Source organism: Lactuca virosa, chromosome 6 (assembly GCF_052849685.1).
Source record: "Lactuca virosa cultivar CGN04683 chromosome 6, Lactuca_virosa_CGN04683_v6, whole genome shotgun sequence".
Taxonomy (NCBI): domain Eukaryota; kingdom Viridiplantae; phylum Streptophyta; class Magnoliopsida; order Asterales; family Asteraceae; genus Lactuca; species Lactuca virosa.
The window spans coordinates 19,729,722-19,747,167 of record NC_136431.1 but is presented as its reverse complement, the minus strand read 5'-3'; the positions used below and the strand labels follow the sequence as shown (position 1 = coordinate 19,747,167).

Genomic DNA, 17,446 nt, shown 5'->3' with positions numbered 1-17,446 from the left:
ATGAAGATTAGGGGTGAACGTTGGTCACAACTTGGAAAACATAGGTTATATCGGTGGGTGAGGTGGGGTAAGAGGGGTTTTATTTTTATATTCTTATAAATGAAGTTAGTTAAAAAAATGATAAAAGAAATAAAAATGGATATATGAGTAATTTTATATGGGTCATAACCAACCACACAAAAAATTAAAACAACATATGCATGGGTGTAAAATTAAAGACCATTTATGTATTTTTGTCATAAAAATAATAAAAAATTGTTATAAGGTTATCCAAAATGGAAGGGGATGTTTTTCGATATGGTCACCTTCAATCTCACCTCCATGTCAATCACGCCCCTCCACCAACACCACTAGGGTGATCTTGACATAGAAGAAGAGAGGAAAGAGAAGGAAAGAAAGATGGAGAGAAAGGAATCATTAAAGTCCATCATTTAATCTATGCATCATCACTTTGACATCGACCACACACCATCGGGGATGGTGTTCACCCTCATAACACGCACGTCGCACCTCCGAATACGTCCCACTCTGGATAACCAATCAGAATGACTGAAAATGTTATTTGTTAGTTTTTTGGTTTTATTGTTCCTCTAAAATATTAAAAAAACTCACTTTTAAAAGTTTATAAGTTAACAAATTCATTATGAAAAACTTATTTTGAAAATCTGTCGTTAACTCATTATAGATGATAAGTTTTTTTTTTTTTTTTTTTTTTTTTTGTTTTTTGTTTTTTGTTTTTTTTATTGAAAATACACTTATCTTAGAAATGATCTGATATGATTTTAATTACATTGTCTTCGATAAACAAATACAAGATGACAAATGGCTATGAATGATATCAACCTAATCATTTTAAAAATAGTAAAATTTTATATTTTATAATAAAATCAAGTAATATCAATTACTATTTTTTGAAAGTACATATAATATACATACACATTTTAATGAATCCAAGGATATTTTGAAATCTCAACTCACCAATCAGACAATCACCAGATTCCCCACCATAAAACTACGCTCTATCTTACACTCTTTTGGGCACGCCGGTGAGCTACCAAACACATGGAGAAGGAACATATTCTCCTACTAATCCTCTCCTCCTTCTTTCTACTGAAACCCATCGCCGGTGCTAACGACGACTGCTTGCCGGCCTCCTGTGGCCCCCACCAACCAGAAATACGTTTCCCGTTCCATATCCTCGGCCGGCAACCCGCCCGCTGCGGATTCCCCGGTTTCGACCTCTCCTGTAACGAACAAAACCAAACAATCATCCGACTTCCGTCATCCCGCTCATACATCGTCAACAGAATTTCCTACGTTTCACAGGTTCGTTTTCAAAACATTACACAAATAAGACGCTTCAAATTCAAATCACGTCTCTAATCAGAGACCTGTAAACGATTCACAGGTGATCTACATAGATCCAGAATTCTGCCGGCCAAACCGAATCGTCGGTGTCAATTTAACGGATACGCCATTCCGTTTCAGCACCTTAAGGAGCTTCACTTTTTACAACTGCTCCACTCAGAACTACGGTTTCATGTATCCCGCCATTCCGTTCCCTTGCCTGAGCTCCAGAAATTATTCGGTAATCGCTACCCGGACCGGAATATTCTCTCCTGCATACATGCCTTCAAATTGTCAGGCTATGAAGACGATCGTGGTGCCAATCCGGTTGAACAGTGACTTTAGAGACGATTTGCAGTTGATGTGGTTCACTCCGTTTTGTAGATCTTGCGAAATGGAAGGTAGAGCTTGTGGATTGAAGAGCGATGATGGAGAGACAGTTTGCGTTGGTTCTTCCCGCGGTAAGTTTCTCTTACAGTACATATTTTTATGCATGAAGTACTATCTGTCAAGCTAGCCTGAGAAGTTCATCCTTTCCATGATTCTTGCAAGCTTTTACTAATGATTAGAGTACACATTTTTGTGCACAGAGTATTACCGATAAAGGTTGATTGCTTCTTGTTCGTTACGCTTTAACTTTTACCTTTTGACTTTTATCTTCTTCTAATCTGATCATCCCTTTTCGCCTTTTCAAGCAAGATGATTCCAGGTTTTTGACTTTTTTTTTTCTTTCTATCCAACTAAAATGCATTCAATTTTTTAATCATTTATTTATGGCTGATTTGATCTTTTATTTTAAAATTTAAACTTTTGTTCGTTACTGAAAGCAAAAAATAACAATTTAAACATATTATAACATAATTTATTTATATATAATAAGCAAAACCATATATTATTTTAATTAAAACCTGATAAAGTAGTTCGAAAAAGTTAAACTTTCATTGTCGTAAACATTGAGCATGTATAGAGAATATCTTAATAATTCATGTCGGACAATTAATAAAATGTGTATCATTGTATTTGTTTTCATATCTTAATAATAATTTCCGAAAATACATTTTAAAATCTTTGTTTTGAAGCATATAGTTTTCAAAGCACGTATTTAAGCAACACTCCACAATCATGTCGACTATGTAGGTTTTAACTTGTACTTTTTATTAACTTATAGACTTTATTGCACGTTATTTTACGCTTTCATTTACTTTTGTGTCTAGAATATCACTGATCTTATCACATTTAATGCATAGAACTTGAAACATAGTAAAAAGCTTTTTCAAATTTTAATAGTTTAGGTTATAAATAAATAGATATATCGTTTAATCACTTCAACTATATATCTTAAATATATTAATCAATATAAACATATAAATTGATATAAAGTAAAATCAGTGGAATCTATAAACAAACTCAGAAAATGTAATGCATCTTTGGAAAATATATTTTCAAAATCTATACCTAACACTCTTCTACACCAACTAACATACTGTGTAACGAGTCAAAAACGGCATCAACCATGCAATTAGTTGAATTTAAAATAAGGACTAGAGTAAATTACAAAATTGATCCCTGTGCTTTACCCAAACTGCAAGTTCAATCCAAATATTAAAATTGTTGTGTGAATATAGTCCTTATGTTTTACTTAAAGTTGCAAGTTTAGTCCGAATTTTGAAGTCGTTTTATTAATCACTAATCTTCCTTTATAGGTATTTCTAAGAGTGCAAAATACGGATTAAGCATAGGCATCGGTGTACCTGCCTTGATAGGCATCATCGGGCTTATATGCTATGCATCGGCTAGAGCACAAGCCCAAAACGAATCTCATAATCAAAGCATTGACCTTTTCTCAATTGCAATCATCCCACAACCGAGAACGGGCTTGGATGGGCCCACAATCGAGTCCTACCCAAAGACTGTTCTTGGAGAGAGCTGTAGATTGCCTAATGATGATGCTACTTGTGCTATATGTCTTTCTGATTACAAACCTAAAGAGTCGTTGAGGACAATCCCTGAATGTAATCACTATTTCCATTCTGAATGTATTGATGAGTGGCTCAAGCTGAATGCCACCTGTCCGGTGTGTAGGAACTCACCGGAGAGTTCTTCATTGGTTACACCTTGTTCTTCTGCATCATCAACATCGAGTCGGGAAGATTCAACTTAGAGAACAACAACAAATACATATGATTTTGAATTTTGATTCATTTTACATGTATATTAATTGTAGATATAAAAATGAGGTTACACGGTTAAACTATTATACCATGTGTGGGGCATAGGAAATTTTAAAGACATGATTGATAGAGTTAACAAAAACTTTTTTATTTTGCGATATTTTTGAATCATTGATGTTTTTTGTATGAAGTTCTAGTTTTTGCACATTTTTTGTACAAAAATTTATTAGTATAACATATATTCTCTTGTCATCAATAAACTGCTGCTTGTAAATGGATATTACTATTAATTTGTAAATTTAATAACAATTATTTATAATATTTATAATTAATTTATAAATTTCGCTTATGTTTGGTACATACATTGTTTTCAAAGGTTACTTAGGATCGAAGTCAAACCCTTATTGGTGCTCTGATGTTTACTGAACGTGTTGACCATGTATGTCATTTTCACGGTGGCATACCAACTGTTTTTTTTAAACGATTTGGTACAGAAAAAGGAGGAATATCATTATATATATCTTTCATACCTTGAACGGTGCATTGACAATCTTACTTTGGTTGACGGGTTAGTTGCTAGATGTAACAAGTTCATTCCTAGTAAAATTAATATCTTGATGTGGAGAATCCTGCTAAATCACATTCATACACGAGTAAAATTGGCAAATACAGAAATTGATATTCACTCTACTTTATGCCCAGTGTGTGATAACTAACAAGATCATGTTGATCATATGTTCCTTCATTGTGAAATCGCGGTTCAGATTTTAAATCTTATCGGTAAATGATGTGATTTGTGTTTTTCAACTGTGGTTCACGTTCGAGAATTGGTGACCTTGCTAGACAATGTGTCTTTGTCTAATAAAAAAAGTGATGCTTTGGATGCGATTTCTTAATTACATTTTTGCTTATGGAAGTTTCGTAATACATTAATTTTTGCTTTAAAGAAAATTAAAAAAGATTTCATTTTAGTAAACAAAAAATAAACAATTTAGGATGTTCGAGTTACCTTTCTACCCTTTGCATGCTCTGTCTCTGTCATTCATAAACTAAATTATTTAAAAAAAAAAAAAAAAACTAATTTATTATTAATAAAATCAAATAATATCATAAATTTGTTTTCAAAGTAAACATAAAGACTTCCATGTTTTACACCATCAAACACACCGGTGAAGTAGCAAGTAGCAACCCTATGGAGAAGGAACACATTCTCCTGCTCATAATCTTCTGTTTCTCTTTCTTTGTACTGAAACCCATCGCCGGAGCCGACACCGACTGCTTGCCGTCCTCCTGCGGCCCCAACGAACCAGAAGTACGGTTCCCGTTCCGTATCTCCGGCCGGCAACCGGCCCGATGCGGTTTCCCTGGTTTCAATCTCTCCTGTGACCAACAAAACCGAACAATCATCCGACTTCCGTCATCCCTCTCATACATAGTCAACAGTATTTCCTACTTTTCACAGGTTCGTTTCCAAATTCTTACTTAAAAAGTAGTTTAAATCATGTATTAATCATAATCGGTAAATGATTCACAGGTCATCTCCATAGATCCGGAATTCTGCCGGCCAAATCGAATTGCCGATGTCGATATAGCCAACACGCCATTCAGTTACAGTACCTTTTGGAGACAGAGCTACACTTTTTACAACTGCTCCTTACAGTTACAGAGCTTCGATCAAACGTATTATGGCTTTCCATTCCGTTGCCTGAGCACCGAAAATTACTCTGTAATCGCTTCTACTGGTTCCATGCCTTCAAATTGTAAGGTTTTGAAGACGATCGTGGTGCCAGTTCGATCAAACAGCGACTTTAGATATGAATTGCAGTTGATGTGGTTCACTCCGTATTGCGGATCTTGTGAAAGGGAAGGTAAAGCTTGTGGATTGAAGAGCGATGATGGACAGACAATTTGCGTTAGTCCTTCCCGCGGTATGGTTTCTCTCCTGACTCATACAGTACATGTTTTTATGCATAAAGTACTAACTTTTAAGTTTTCCTTAGAGGTTACATATTTTTAGTACTACCTTTTAAACTAGCATGAGAGGTTCCTCCGTGATACTTGTTATACACTTTTTTATGCATAGTGTACTATCAATTAAGGTAGAAAGCTATCCTTATGAATACCATCTTTTTAAAGAAATTTGGCCAAAAATGACCAAATGACACCGTTTAAAACAAAATGACCAAATGACATACTCAAGTGCCAAAAAGAGAATTTTCAAAAAATGACCAATGATACCGCAAATGGTCATCTGCAGATTCATGCCAACGGTCCAATATTATTGACTTTTTTATAATGTTGTGCGCACAATACTCTTTTTATAGATTGATAGTACTACAAACTCACGTAAAGTTACAAAAAAATGCAATCAGTCCGCAGAAGGTACCATCGGTCCGTAGAGGGAAATCGAGTCCCCGAAGGACCCTCTGCGGACTCGATGGTCATAATTGGAAAAAGTTAAACTTTCATGTCTAAACCATTTAGAAAAATTCAATTATTCATGTCGGGCAATAAATATATAAAAGTGTGTAATCATTGGGATTTTATCAAATGGTAATACGTATATTTGTTAAATATTATACCTAACAGTCTCCTACACTAACAAACAAGTAACAACTAGTCAACATGGCATCTAGCATGCGATTGCTTGGAATTTAACATGAGGAATAATCAACTTGCTAGTAAAGTCGACTACATGGCCACAAAAAGTCAAAATACGTGCAGTTTAAATTCAATTATCTATTGTTAATACTTGTTTTGTTTTATTGTAAGTAGGTATTCCAAGGAGTGCTAAATACGGATTAAGCATAGGCATCGGTGTACCTGCCTTAATAAGCATCATTTGGCTTATATGCTATGCATCAGCAAGAGCACAAGCCCAAAACGAATCTCATAACCAAAGCATTGACATTAACTCAATCGCAATCATCCCACGATTGGCCTCAAGAACAGGCTTAGATGGGCCTACAATCGAGTCCTACACTAAAACCATTATTGGAGAGAGTGGTAGATTGTCTAACGATGATGCTACTTGTGCTATATGTCTTTCTGATTACAAACCTAAAGAGTCATTGAGGACAATCCCAGAATGTAATCACTATTTCCATTCTGATTGCATTGACGAGTGGCTTAAGTTGAATGCGACCTGTCCAGTGTGTAGGAATACACCAGAAAGTTCGGCACTAGTTACACCTTGTTCTTCGGCATCATCGAGATTGAGTTCGGTAGATTCATCGTAGATAAAAAAAAAATCGAAAATAAATATTGAATTTTGATAACATTTACATGTACATTTTGTATGTATAAAAACAAGTTTAATTAATAATTACAAGGTAAAAAGTATTATAGGATGTTTGGTGCATACTGCATTGAGAATTTTTAAAGATAAGATTCATAGATTTATCTCAATGAAATTGACACATTTCGTATTCTACTAAATTTGAAGATGGCCAACATATAATATAGACCATAGATACTAAAAAATTCAACCACAATCACAATCAAACCATCATGTTAACATCATCTTCCTCAGTTGCATCACTAAACATATATTGACTCTGATACTCCATCAAATACTGAGTCGATCTCTTCACATCCCAAAACAACTCATAAACCCTACTCACATCCTCCATCTCCACCACCTTCCCTTTCCTCTTCTCACAAGCCAAAGCAGCCGATGTTATCAAATTTATCGCGTACCTCAAACTCGTCTCCACCCCAATTTTAGTCAACGAAACTTTCGCATCTTCCGCCACATCAACATCTTCTTCGTGACACCGTATATCTAGAATCTTTAGGATATCTTCTTCGCTATACAGCTGCGTAGAAATTATCAAAAGCCTGTCCAAAAAATCTATTGGAATCCCGTGTGGCGATTTGTAATTGGTCCCACAAATGGTTGTGATTCCTCGGTTTGTTGCAACAACTAGAATCGGTGCCATGTCGTTTTCTAGGGCGCGATTTAGGAAAGAGAAACATTCGATGTCAAGCATGTGGACTTCGTCTATTAAGAGGTCACATGGAACGATCTCGGCCTTTCCTTCCTCTCGCCACTCCGCGACTTTTGTGTCGACATGTTCACGGACTTCGGCTCGTATCTCACCCATCTCACCAATGAAAAGAGCAAGAAACCCTTGTGTCCTGTAAAAGAAACAAATTTTATGTATATAATACTTTATCTATCCACACAGATATCATTACTCATTTAGGTACTTTACCCGCTATTGATAACATCAATTTCATGCGGTGTCAAGCTGGAGGGAGTGGTACCACCGAAACCGCACCCCCTTCACTGCTACATAGACGACACAAAAGTGTGGTTCCTTGTCACACCCAAGAAGTGGTGCCACACTTTTGTTTTTTGTTTTTTGTTTTTTTTTTTGGGGGGGGGGGGGGGGGGGTTAATGTGTTGAATATCGTAAATGTGTTCCACCAAGTCCATGCGAAGATTGTGAAATATTTCAGTGAAACGTATCTCTGCTCTCCTATTCATATACTCGTCGCCACCAATTTCTATCGGTTGTGTCTCGGGGATGGTTTCTTGCTCATCATACACACATATTGCTCTTCCTTCGTCTTCAATAATCATATTATGCAATATGAGACACGTGTACATGATTTCTTGAAGTTTTTGCTCGCCGAAATAAATTGCTGGTTTTTTTCAATATGAAACAACGTTTCTTAAGAGCTCCAAAAGCCCGCTCGAGATCCTTCCTAGCTCTTTCATGAGCTCTCTTGAATTTTTTCCGTCTAGAACCTTGTGGACACGTAAACAATTCAACAAACACAGCATACTTAGGATAGCTACCATCAACAAGATAATAATCATACTTATATGGCATTCCATGCACTTCAAAAGAAGAATCTGGTACAGATCCGTCATATATGTTGTTAAATATAGGTGAACGATTAAGAACGTTGTTGTCGTTAATCGAACCAGGAGAACCAAAAAATCATGCCAAATCCACAGATCATGTGACGCCACCGCTTCAAGTATGACCGTTGGCTGACCATGATCACCTCGGGTAAATTCACCATGGTGTGAGGTAGGGCAATTTTCCCATGCCCAATATAGACAATCTAAACTTCCTATCATTCCAGGAAAGCCATGTACACTAGCATGATGAGCTTGCAATTGTAAGATGTCATTACGTGTAGGCTGTAACAGTGTAACACTCTGTTCCGAATCGATTCCTAGTCCGAGGCTGTGGCCCGAAGATCGGTCATCATCATGATAATAGCTTTTGAGAAGGTAAGATCTAGGCCCATTTGGGTGCGGGTGATGTATTAGAAGTGATCCGGGTGTTCGGTTCGTGTTTTGAGGCCTAGGGGTATTTCGGTAAAGTGGCAGTTTGGGCTTTTGTGGAAAATGGACTTTTGTTCGGAAGGTCTTAAGGAAGGTATGAGTTGATAGAAGTGTAGGGCTTCTCGTCACCTTTTCGTGGATATAAGGATCGTCGAATCGGGTTTATAACGAAGAAGTTATGGCCTTCATAAGTTTCGTGGTTTTCAGGCTTAGCCGAGTACGCGGGGCGTACACAAAGCGTACGTGGGGCGTACTAGTGAAGAAGGCAGTACGCGGGGCGTACCTTGGAGTACGCTGGGCGTACTGCCCAGGATGGTCGCGAAGGTTCCCAGGAGTACGCTGGGCGTACTCCAGTCAGATCAGAACCCTATTTTAGGGTCTTGAACCCTATTTAAGCCCCTTATCTCATAACATAACCCTAATATATCCAGCCTCCACCCCTCTAAACCCTAGAAATCGTCATATATCATCCATGGTGGCATTTTGAGCTTATGGAGTCCATTTTTGGGGTGTTTGATCCATTTTCAAGAAGATGGAGTTTGATGCAAAGATGGGAATCAAGGAGGAGCTTATGGATCTGGCTTTTAGGACTCATTCTTAGCTTGATGAAGGTATAAAGCTTTGAACTTGATAATTTATCTCTTAGATCTACCATTTTTGGGTTTTGGTTCCTTTTTGGTCCCAAGGATGAAGCTTTATGGTTCAAATTCGATTCTTAGACTTAGGGTTTCCACCCTTGATGCTATTTGAGTCCCTAAGACAAAAAGTTGTCGTCTTGAAGGTCTTAATGGGTTCATGTATGAGTTAGGGTCACTTTTATGGAAGTAGAATGCCATTTTGGAGTTTGGGTTTGTTTGGGGCATGCAAAGTCACAAAGTCGGTGACTTTATCGGTTTAGACGTTAAGTATAGCTCAGATCTGTGATTTGGACTAGTGGGATCGAGTATTAAGCACTTAATGGATTTTGTGCATGAGCTGTTTGTACGCTGGGCGTACTATGTAGTACGTTGCGCGTACAGTCCATTTGCCCAGTACGCTAAGCGTACAGAAGAGGTACGCTGGGTATACGCTCTCAGGAGGACTTGGGCCTTAGTGGACTTATACCTTTGGGCCCTAATGGTTTTAGGCCTGGATTTGCGGTTTGTTGGGCCTGAATGTATCTTGGGCCAATATTGGAATAGTTGGGCCTATTGGGCATGTGACCCAATATAGAAATGGACTTCACATTTGTAGGCCTCGGTTTGGGCCAATTCTTGGATTAGGTTGTTGTGGGCCTTCATGGGCCAATTGGGGACAGGGTTATTGGCTAAGGAGAATATTGGGCTTTAGGATAAGGCCCATTAGAAAGGGTCGGGCCCAATTTGGAAAATTGGGCCATTGATGGTTTTATGGACATTATAGTGTTGGGCTTTTGTTTTGGGTTTGGGCCTTAGTTTTGGATCTTACTGGGCCAGGGGTAGAATGGTCTATTTACCCCATGCATGGATTTAGGATTATGGTATGGGACTTAATTGCTAATTGGGTATGTTGATTGGTATTGATAGCTCGGGAAGTGGACAAGGCAGCAGCTAAGGATTTCTTTTGGGAAGCTTCTGCATTCAAGGTGAGTCTTCTCACCATACCAATGGGTCTAAGGCACCAAGGCCAACCCATTTTATGATATGTGGTACACTAGCTGTAGTAGAGATATGTGGTATGATAATTAGCTTTATGCTAAGTGGTAGAGATATGTGGTATGATAGTTAGCTTTATGTTAAGTGGTATGCTAGTGATTATGTGATATTTGCATGGAAGACCCCGGGGGGAGCCCGTGGCAGTGGGATATAAGACCATGTGGGGGAGCCCATGGCATTCCTAGGTAAAGACCATGTGGGGGAGACCATGGCATGATGGTATAAGTGGAACACCCGGATTTCCAGGTATATTATTTTAATTATTTATTTTTGTGAATCATTGACCTACTCGACGAGTTGGTGCTATAACTCGCCGAGTAGAAGCGGGGTAGCCACGTAAGTTTAATGAACTACTCGAAGAGTCCATGGGTAGACCCGCCGAGTAAGCGCTGTGGGTGGAAACCCTAAATCCTCGGGCATGTGCCCTATTTAAGGAACCTGATGGCCCTCATTTGCGGCTACCAGTCCAGAGAGAGAAACCTTAGAGAGCTTGGGCGAGTTGTGTGTGAGAGCAAGCCATTTTAATCCTTTTTGGTGTTGTTTTGCAAAGAATAAGGTGTTCCCAGCTAGAGGAGGTCAAGAGGATTGCTAATCTGTGGTGTTCAAGCTTGGATCTACAGTATTGAGGTAGCAAATCGAACTCTCCTTCTGTTTTGGTTAAGATCTATGAATCTAGGGTTTTCTATACCCTTTTTATGGCTTGAATTGATGAGTTTATGGTCCCTTTATGTGTTAGACTTCAGATCTGGACCCGTAGAGGTCCAGAGAGCATTATCCATCTTGCTTTATGAAGTGTTATGGAAGGAATGAACTTAGGTTGCCATTTTTGAGGCTATTTCTTCAAAAGGAACCATATATGTGTTGCATGAGTGTAAAGGTTTCACCTTTACGTGATTAGTGGGTATGGAAAGGTCAGATCTATAGGTTAGAGAAGCGGATATGACCTCAGAAGGTCATTTGAGTATTGTCATGGACACTACTCGCCGAGTTCATAAGTGGACTCGACGAGTCGAGTCGGGGTTGCCCCGCGATTCATGACAGGAGTAACCCGTTGAGTGAAGGGATGACTCGACGTGCCAAGTGAGGCTAGAAGGATTCAGAGGACCCGCATGGACTCGCCGAGTCGCCCATGTGCACTCGACGAGTCGGGTCAAAGTTTGACCGTTGACTTCAGTTGACCTTAGGGTTTTGGTCAAGCTGATTCAGGAGAGTTCAGGGAGGGGTAGAACGGCCTTCTACCCAATCTCTAGAGATGAGACTATGAGAGGGTATTGATCAGGAATGTTATTCGGATGATAGGAGGAGGCTAGGTCGGGACGTCAAGCACGAGAGTTTATCCGACTTCGTACGAGGTGAGTCTTCTCACTATACTGTACCTAGGATGGTACCTATGTGTGACCGGAAGGTCTTATATGCTATGAGATGTATGTGTTGTATGCTGTTATATGATATGTATGTGTTATGTATGTTATGAATGAGAAGGACCGGAAGGTCATTATGATGTGGACCGGAAGGTCATTACGGGTAGGACCGGAAGGTCTACCAGGGTTGTGGGACGGAAGTCCTCTGAGACACAGTGACCGGAAGGTCTTATAGCCTTGAGTGGCGTATGTGCGTATGTGGTATTTTGGGGAACTCACTAAGCATTTATGCTTACAGTTGTTGTGTTATGTGTCTCAGGTACTAGCGAGGATCGCGGGAAGGCGCCGACATGATCCGTACACACTCATGGAGTTTATGTCTTGAGATTCTGGGATATGTTTTGTTATGATAACATTGGATACATTATGTTTTGATATTACCTTATGAATAAAAGTATGTTTTAAAAATGAAAAATTGTTTTGGAAATTTACGTTGTTACAAGTTGGTATCAGAGCCTTGGTTTGAGGGATTCGGATGCACCTTCGGGTGTATTTGCACTCAAACTGAGGATTTAAGAAAGTTTTTCGTAAACTAGACAATTTTTCTAAAAAGTAAAAGGATTTGAGAAAAGAAGAAGGAAGCAGTGTGTACGATCAGCCAGCGCCCGAACGGTGATTTCCCAAATTACCCTTACATTACGTGTTATGATATATGTTATGATATGTTATGCATGCTAGAGTAGGCTAGGTAATCATATTAGGACTAGAGTGGCCTGATTTGTGATGCCTTAGCCTAGGAAGATTTCTGCTGCTATGTGATGCTTGAGAGTGAGTAGGTAGCAGTGAGGAGCTTATGAGAGGTTTACCGAAGGGTAGCCTATGCTAGAGAGATGTAGAGTACTTGTGATCTGGGATCCTAGGAGGAGGACTTGGGGTGAATACTGATGCGGTGCGGACAGTAGTATAGGGCCCGTACTACTGAAGACATCGGATCAGTGCGCAGTCCAAGTAAGAATCCTTAGGGTACTAGGGAACAAGTAGGGTTGAGTGATCGAGTGCGAGTATACTCGAGCGAGTCTCTGATATTTTATGTTGTATTTCAGAGACATCATGGTTGGGACACGCCACAGACCTAAGACGAGCGGCGTGAGTGACGAGGAGCTTCTTCAGATGATCCACGATGAGGTGGCTGCGGCGATCCAAGCCGAGATTCCGAAGATGTTTGGGTCTATCAAGACCACATTGATTGAGACCTTTGATGAGCGGTACGCAGCGGTTACTGAGGCTGCGGCTGCTGCAGCTGCTGCAGCTGTTGCTGCTGCTAGACCTCAGGGGGGTGACTCAATGTTGTTCTGGGAGTTCAGCAACACGAAGCCACCGGAGTTTGATGGGACGCAGGATCCGATTGCTGCGATGAGATGGATTTCTGATATCGAGGGATGCTTCTACACCTGTTTGTGTCCGGAGCATTTGAGGGTTCGGTTTGCACTGAACCAGCTTCGCTTGGGAGCGAAGGACTGGTGGAAGTTTGTGACGACGAACTTCACTCTTGCAGATATTTCGGAGGTGACCCGGGAGAGGTTCACCATCATGTTCAAAGATGAGTACGTTCCCCTGGTGGAGAGGGAAAGGTTGGCACAGGAGTTTTTGTCCCTCAAGCAGGGGACGGAGTCAGTGACTGTGATCACACGGATGTTCCATGAGAGGGCGTTGTTTTGCCCTGAGCACGTGTCGTCTGAGCAGGCATGCATGAGTCGGTACTTGAGCATTTTGAGGAGGGATATCAGGGAGTTCGTGGCGAACTCGTCATACCGGACATTTGCTGAGCTTCAGGAAAATGCCCGGAAGAGGGAGATCGAGCTGGAGATTTAGGCCCGGGAGGAGGCCGAGTCTCAGGGGAAGGATCGGCGGCCGGCACAGTCTCAGCCGGCAGCCAAGTGGGAAAAGCCCGCCGATTCGAGATCTGGAGGCCAGAAGGGGCACTTGTGGGAAGTGCGGCAAGGGACATGATGGGGTTTGTCGATCAGGTGCTTGCTACAAATGTGGCAAGGAGGGGCACATAGCCAAGGATTGCCCCAAGGGGTTTATGGTTTGCTTTCATTGCAACCAAACCGGACACCGGAAGGCCGAGTGTCCGCAGCTGCGGGGGACAGCACAGGGAGCACCGCAGGGATCTGCCCCTGCTGCCGTGCGAGCTACTGAGGTTCGGCCGGTGAAGGCCGAGGCACCAAAGGGTCGCGGGAGAGCCTTCCAGTTGACATCGGAGGAGGTCCGCGCAGCACCCGATGTCGTGGCTGGTATGTATTCTTTCATTTATTTATGCTGAGTTTGAGATATTGTGCTTATATTATGATATGTGTAGGTACTTTTCTTGTGAGTTTTGTACCTGCTTTGGTGTTATTTGACTCGGGTGCGAGTCGGTCATTTGTGTCTTTAGTGTTTAGTCAGCACATCAGTATCCAGCGGGAGGCGTTGAGTCGACATCTACGAGTTTCCATAGCTGACGAGCGAGCGGTGTATGCTACGGATGTGATTCGAGGATGTGTACTCGAGATATTCGGTGTTGAGTTCCCGATAGATCTGGTCCCGATTGCGATGGGGGACGTGTGTGTCATAGTGGGCATGGATTGGTTGAGCCGATTTGGGGCTGTTATAGACTGCGAGCGACAGTTGGTGACGATACGAGACCCTAATGAGGGAGTACTTACGGTGTACGGCGACGGTACCCGTTCTGGGTCAGCATTTTGTTCGGCTGCTAGAGCGAGACGGAGCCTACAGCAGGGCTGTAGCGGGTTTGTGGCTTATGTGATGGATTCACGGGTGGCCGCAGAGGGGCCGGGTTCGGTTAGTGATGTGCCGATAGTGCTTGAGTTCCCGGATGTTTTCCCCGAGGAGTTGCCGGGTGTGCCTCCCGTGAGGCAAGTGGAGTTTCGCATCGATTTGGTTCCGGGAGCGGCGCCTATCGCCAAGGCGCCCTATCGCCTTGCGCCACCAGAGATGCATGAGTTATCCTCACAACTTCAGGAGCTGTTGGGGAAAGGATTTATCAGGCCGAGTAGCTCACCTTGGGGAGCGCCGATCCTTTTTGTCAAGAAAAAAGATGGTTCACACCGGATGTGCATTGATTACCGGGAGTTGAACAAGTTTACGGTCAAGAACCGTTATCCACTATCGAGGATTGATGATCTGTTCGATCAGTTGCAGGGAGCATCTTGGTTCTCCAAGATAGATTTGAGGTCTGGATATCACCAGATGAGGGTGCGAGATGAGGATATCCAGAAGACGGCGTTTAGGACTCCTTATGGGCACTACGAGTTTGTGGTGATGCCTTTTGGGCTCACCAATACACCAACAATGTTCATGGATCTCATGAACAGGGTATGCAGACAGATGTTGGATAGGTCGGTGATTGTATTCATCGACGATAATCTGGTGTATTCGAGATCTAGAGAGCAGCATGAGGAGCATCTGAGAGAGATTCTCGGAGTTTTGAGATCGGAGAGGCTCTATGCCAAATTCTCCAAGTGCGAGTTCTGGTTACGGGAGGTCCAGTTCCTGGGGCATCTCTTGGGGCATCTCGTTAACCAGAATGGGATATTGGTCGATCCGGCCAAGATTGAGGCTGTGATGAGTTGGGAGGTGCCGAGATCACCCACCGAGATCAGGAATTTTCTAGGGTTGGCCGGCTACTATCGGAGATTTATCAAGGATTTCTCCAAGATTGTCGTGCCTCTCACCAAGTTGACCCGGAAGGGCATTGCTTTTTCGTGGGGTCCGGAGCAGCAGACCTCGTTTGAGACTCTTCGCCAGAGGTTGTGCGAAGCCCCGGTGTTATCCCTTCCAGAGGGAATGGAGGATTTTGTGGTGTACTGCGACGCGTCGATATCGGGGTTGGGTGCGGTGCTTATGCAGAGAGGGCATGTGATAGCGTATGCATCGAGGCAGCTGAAGCCTCATGAGACGAGGTATCCCACCTACGATCTGGAGTTGGGGGCAGTGGTGTTCGCCCTCAAGATCTGACGTCACTATCTGTATGGGGTTCGGTGTACCATATACACGGACCACAAGAGTTTGAAGTATTTGATGGATCAGCCCAACCTGATTATGCGCCAGAGGAGATGGTTGGATGTGGTAAAGGATTACGATTGTGAGATCCTGTACCACCCGGGCAAAGATAATGTTGTAGCTGATGCTCTGAGCCGTAGGGCAGAGAGTGCCCCGATTCGAGACACTTGTATGCGATTGACGGTGATGACTCCGGTGTTGGACACCATTCGGGAGGCCCAGGCAGAGGCCGTGATACCAGAGAACCGCAAGAGGGAGTGTGTGATCGGGCAGGTGTCTGAGTTCGTTACCGATAGCCGAGGGCTGATGACCTTTCAAGGTCGGATTTGGGTGCCGTATGCAGGCGGGGCACATACCATTCTGATGGAGGAGGCGCACAGATCGAGGTTCTCGATCCATCCCGGGGCCACTAAGATGTATTTGGATATGAAGAGAGACTATTGGTGGCCCTGTATGAAGAGGGATGTTGCGTGGTTCGTTGAGAGGTGCTTGACCTGTCGCCGGGTTAAGGCCGAGCACCAGCGTCCGCATGGCAAGTTGCAGCCACTTGAGGTTCCCCAGTGGAAGTGGGAACAGATTTCCATGGATTTTATCACCAAATTGCCGAGGACCGCGAGGAGTGTCGATGCAATTTGGGTGATTGTTGACCGGCTGACGAAGAGCGCTCACTTCCTTGCTATTAGCGAGAGCTCTTCCGCAGAGAGACTGGCAAAGATGTATGTGAGAGAGGTCGTATCGCTGCATGGAGTACCGATCTCGATTGTGTCAGATCGAGATGTACGTTTCACTTCCAGATTCTGGAAGAAATTCCATGAGGAGTTACGTATGAGGTTGCATTTGAGCACCGCTTACCACCCACAGACGGATGGACAGAGTGAGCGGACGATCCAGACACTCGAGGACATGCTTCGAGCATGTGTGTTGGACTTCGGAGGAAGTTGGGAAACGTACTTACCATTGGCTGAGTTTTCCTATAACAACAGCCACCATTCGAGCATTGGTATGCCTCCCTTCGAGTTGTTGTTTGGGAGGAGGTGTCGGACTCCCATCTGCTGGGGAGAGGTTGGGCAGCGAGTGATGGGTAGCACTGATATAGTGCTTCAGACGACTGAGCAGATACAGCAGGTCAGGCAGAGGTTGCTGACAGCCCAGAGTCGCCAGAAGAATTATGCGGATAGGCGACGATCCGAGCTTGAGTTCCAGGTTGGAGACTTCGTACTCCTGAAGGTATCTCCTTGGAAAGGAGTGATCCGATACAGGAAGAGGGGCAAGCTGAGGCCCCGGTACATTGGTCCTTTCAGGGTGACTGCGAGGGTGGGCAGGGTAGCGTATCGTTTAGAGCTACCTGCGGATTTAAGCCAGATACATGATACTTTCCACGTGTCTCAGTTGAGGAAGTGTATAGCCGACGAGTCGGCGGTAGTACCACTAGAAGATATTCAGGTGGATACAAGCCTGAATTATGTTGAGAAACCGATCGCGATCTTGGATCGGAGAATCAAGGTTCTGAGGAACAAGGAGGTG

General features: G+C 42.5%; 2 protein-coding genes and 1 pseudogene across 2 annotated transcripts; 2 read left to right on the top strand and 1 right to left on the bottom strand.

Annotated features, from left to right (window-relative positions):
• Positions 1-958: 958 nt before the first annotated feature.
• LOC145120350 (putative RING-H2 finger protein ATL21A) lies at positions 959-3,678 on the top strand. Its single transcript, XM_079056176.1, has 3 exons — positions 959-1,326; positions 1,409-1,808; positions 3,051-3,678. The coding sequence occupies exons 1-3, from the start codon at positions 1,063-1,065 to the stop codon at positions 3,506-3,508; spliced, it is 1,122 nt and encodes a 373-aa protein (XP_078912302.1). The 5' UTR covers positions 959-1,062; the 3' UTR covers positions 3,509-3,678.
• Positions 3,679-4,674: 996 nt separating this feature from the next.
• Positions 4,675-6,868, top strand: LOC145118659 (putative RING-H2 finger protein ATL21A). The gene is made up of 3 exons (XM_079054351.1): positions 4,675-4,980; positions 5,053-5,446; positions 6,294-6,868. The coding sequence occupies exons 1-3, from the start codon at positions 4,711-4,713 to the stop codon at positions 6,755-6,757; spliced, it is 1,128 nt and encodes a 375-aa protein (XP_078910477.1). The 5' UTR covers positions 4,675-4,710; the 3' UTR covers positions 6,758-6,868.
• Positions 6,869-6,932: 64 nt separating this feature from the next.
• On the bottom strand, positions 6,933-8,106 carry LOC145121363 (uncharacterized; annotated as a pseudogene).
• Between the last annotated feature and the right edge of the window lie 9,340 nt (positions 8,107-17,446).

Bases quoted from the DNA above. Each gene is read 5' to 3' on its own strand.
- LOC145120350 (XM_079056176.1), top strand. From the start codon at position 1,063: ATGGAGAAGGAACATATTCTCCTACTAATCCTCTCCTCCTTCTTTCTA. The intron at 1,327-1,408 runs GTTCGTTTTCAA...AACGATTCACAG, and splicing joins GAATTTCCTACGTTTCACAG to GTGATCTACATAGATCCAGA. The intron at 1,809-3,050 runs GTAAGTTTCTCT...CTTCCTTTATAG, and splicing joins TTGCGTTGGTTCTTCCCGCG to GTATTTCTAAGAGTGCAAAA.
- LOC145118659 (XM_079054351.1), top strand. From the start codon at position 4,711: ATGGAGAAGGAACACATTCTCCTGCTCATAATCTTCTGTTTCTCTTTC. The intron at 4,981-5,052 runs GTTCGTTTCCAA...AATGATTCACAG, and splicing joins GTATTTCCTACTTTTCACAG to GTCATCTCCATAGATCCGGA. The intron at 5,447-6,293 runs GTATGGTTTCTC...TATTGTAAGTAG, and splicing joins TTGCGTTAGTCCTTCCCGCG to GTATTCCAAGGAGTGCTAAA.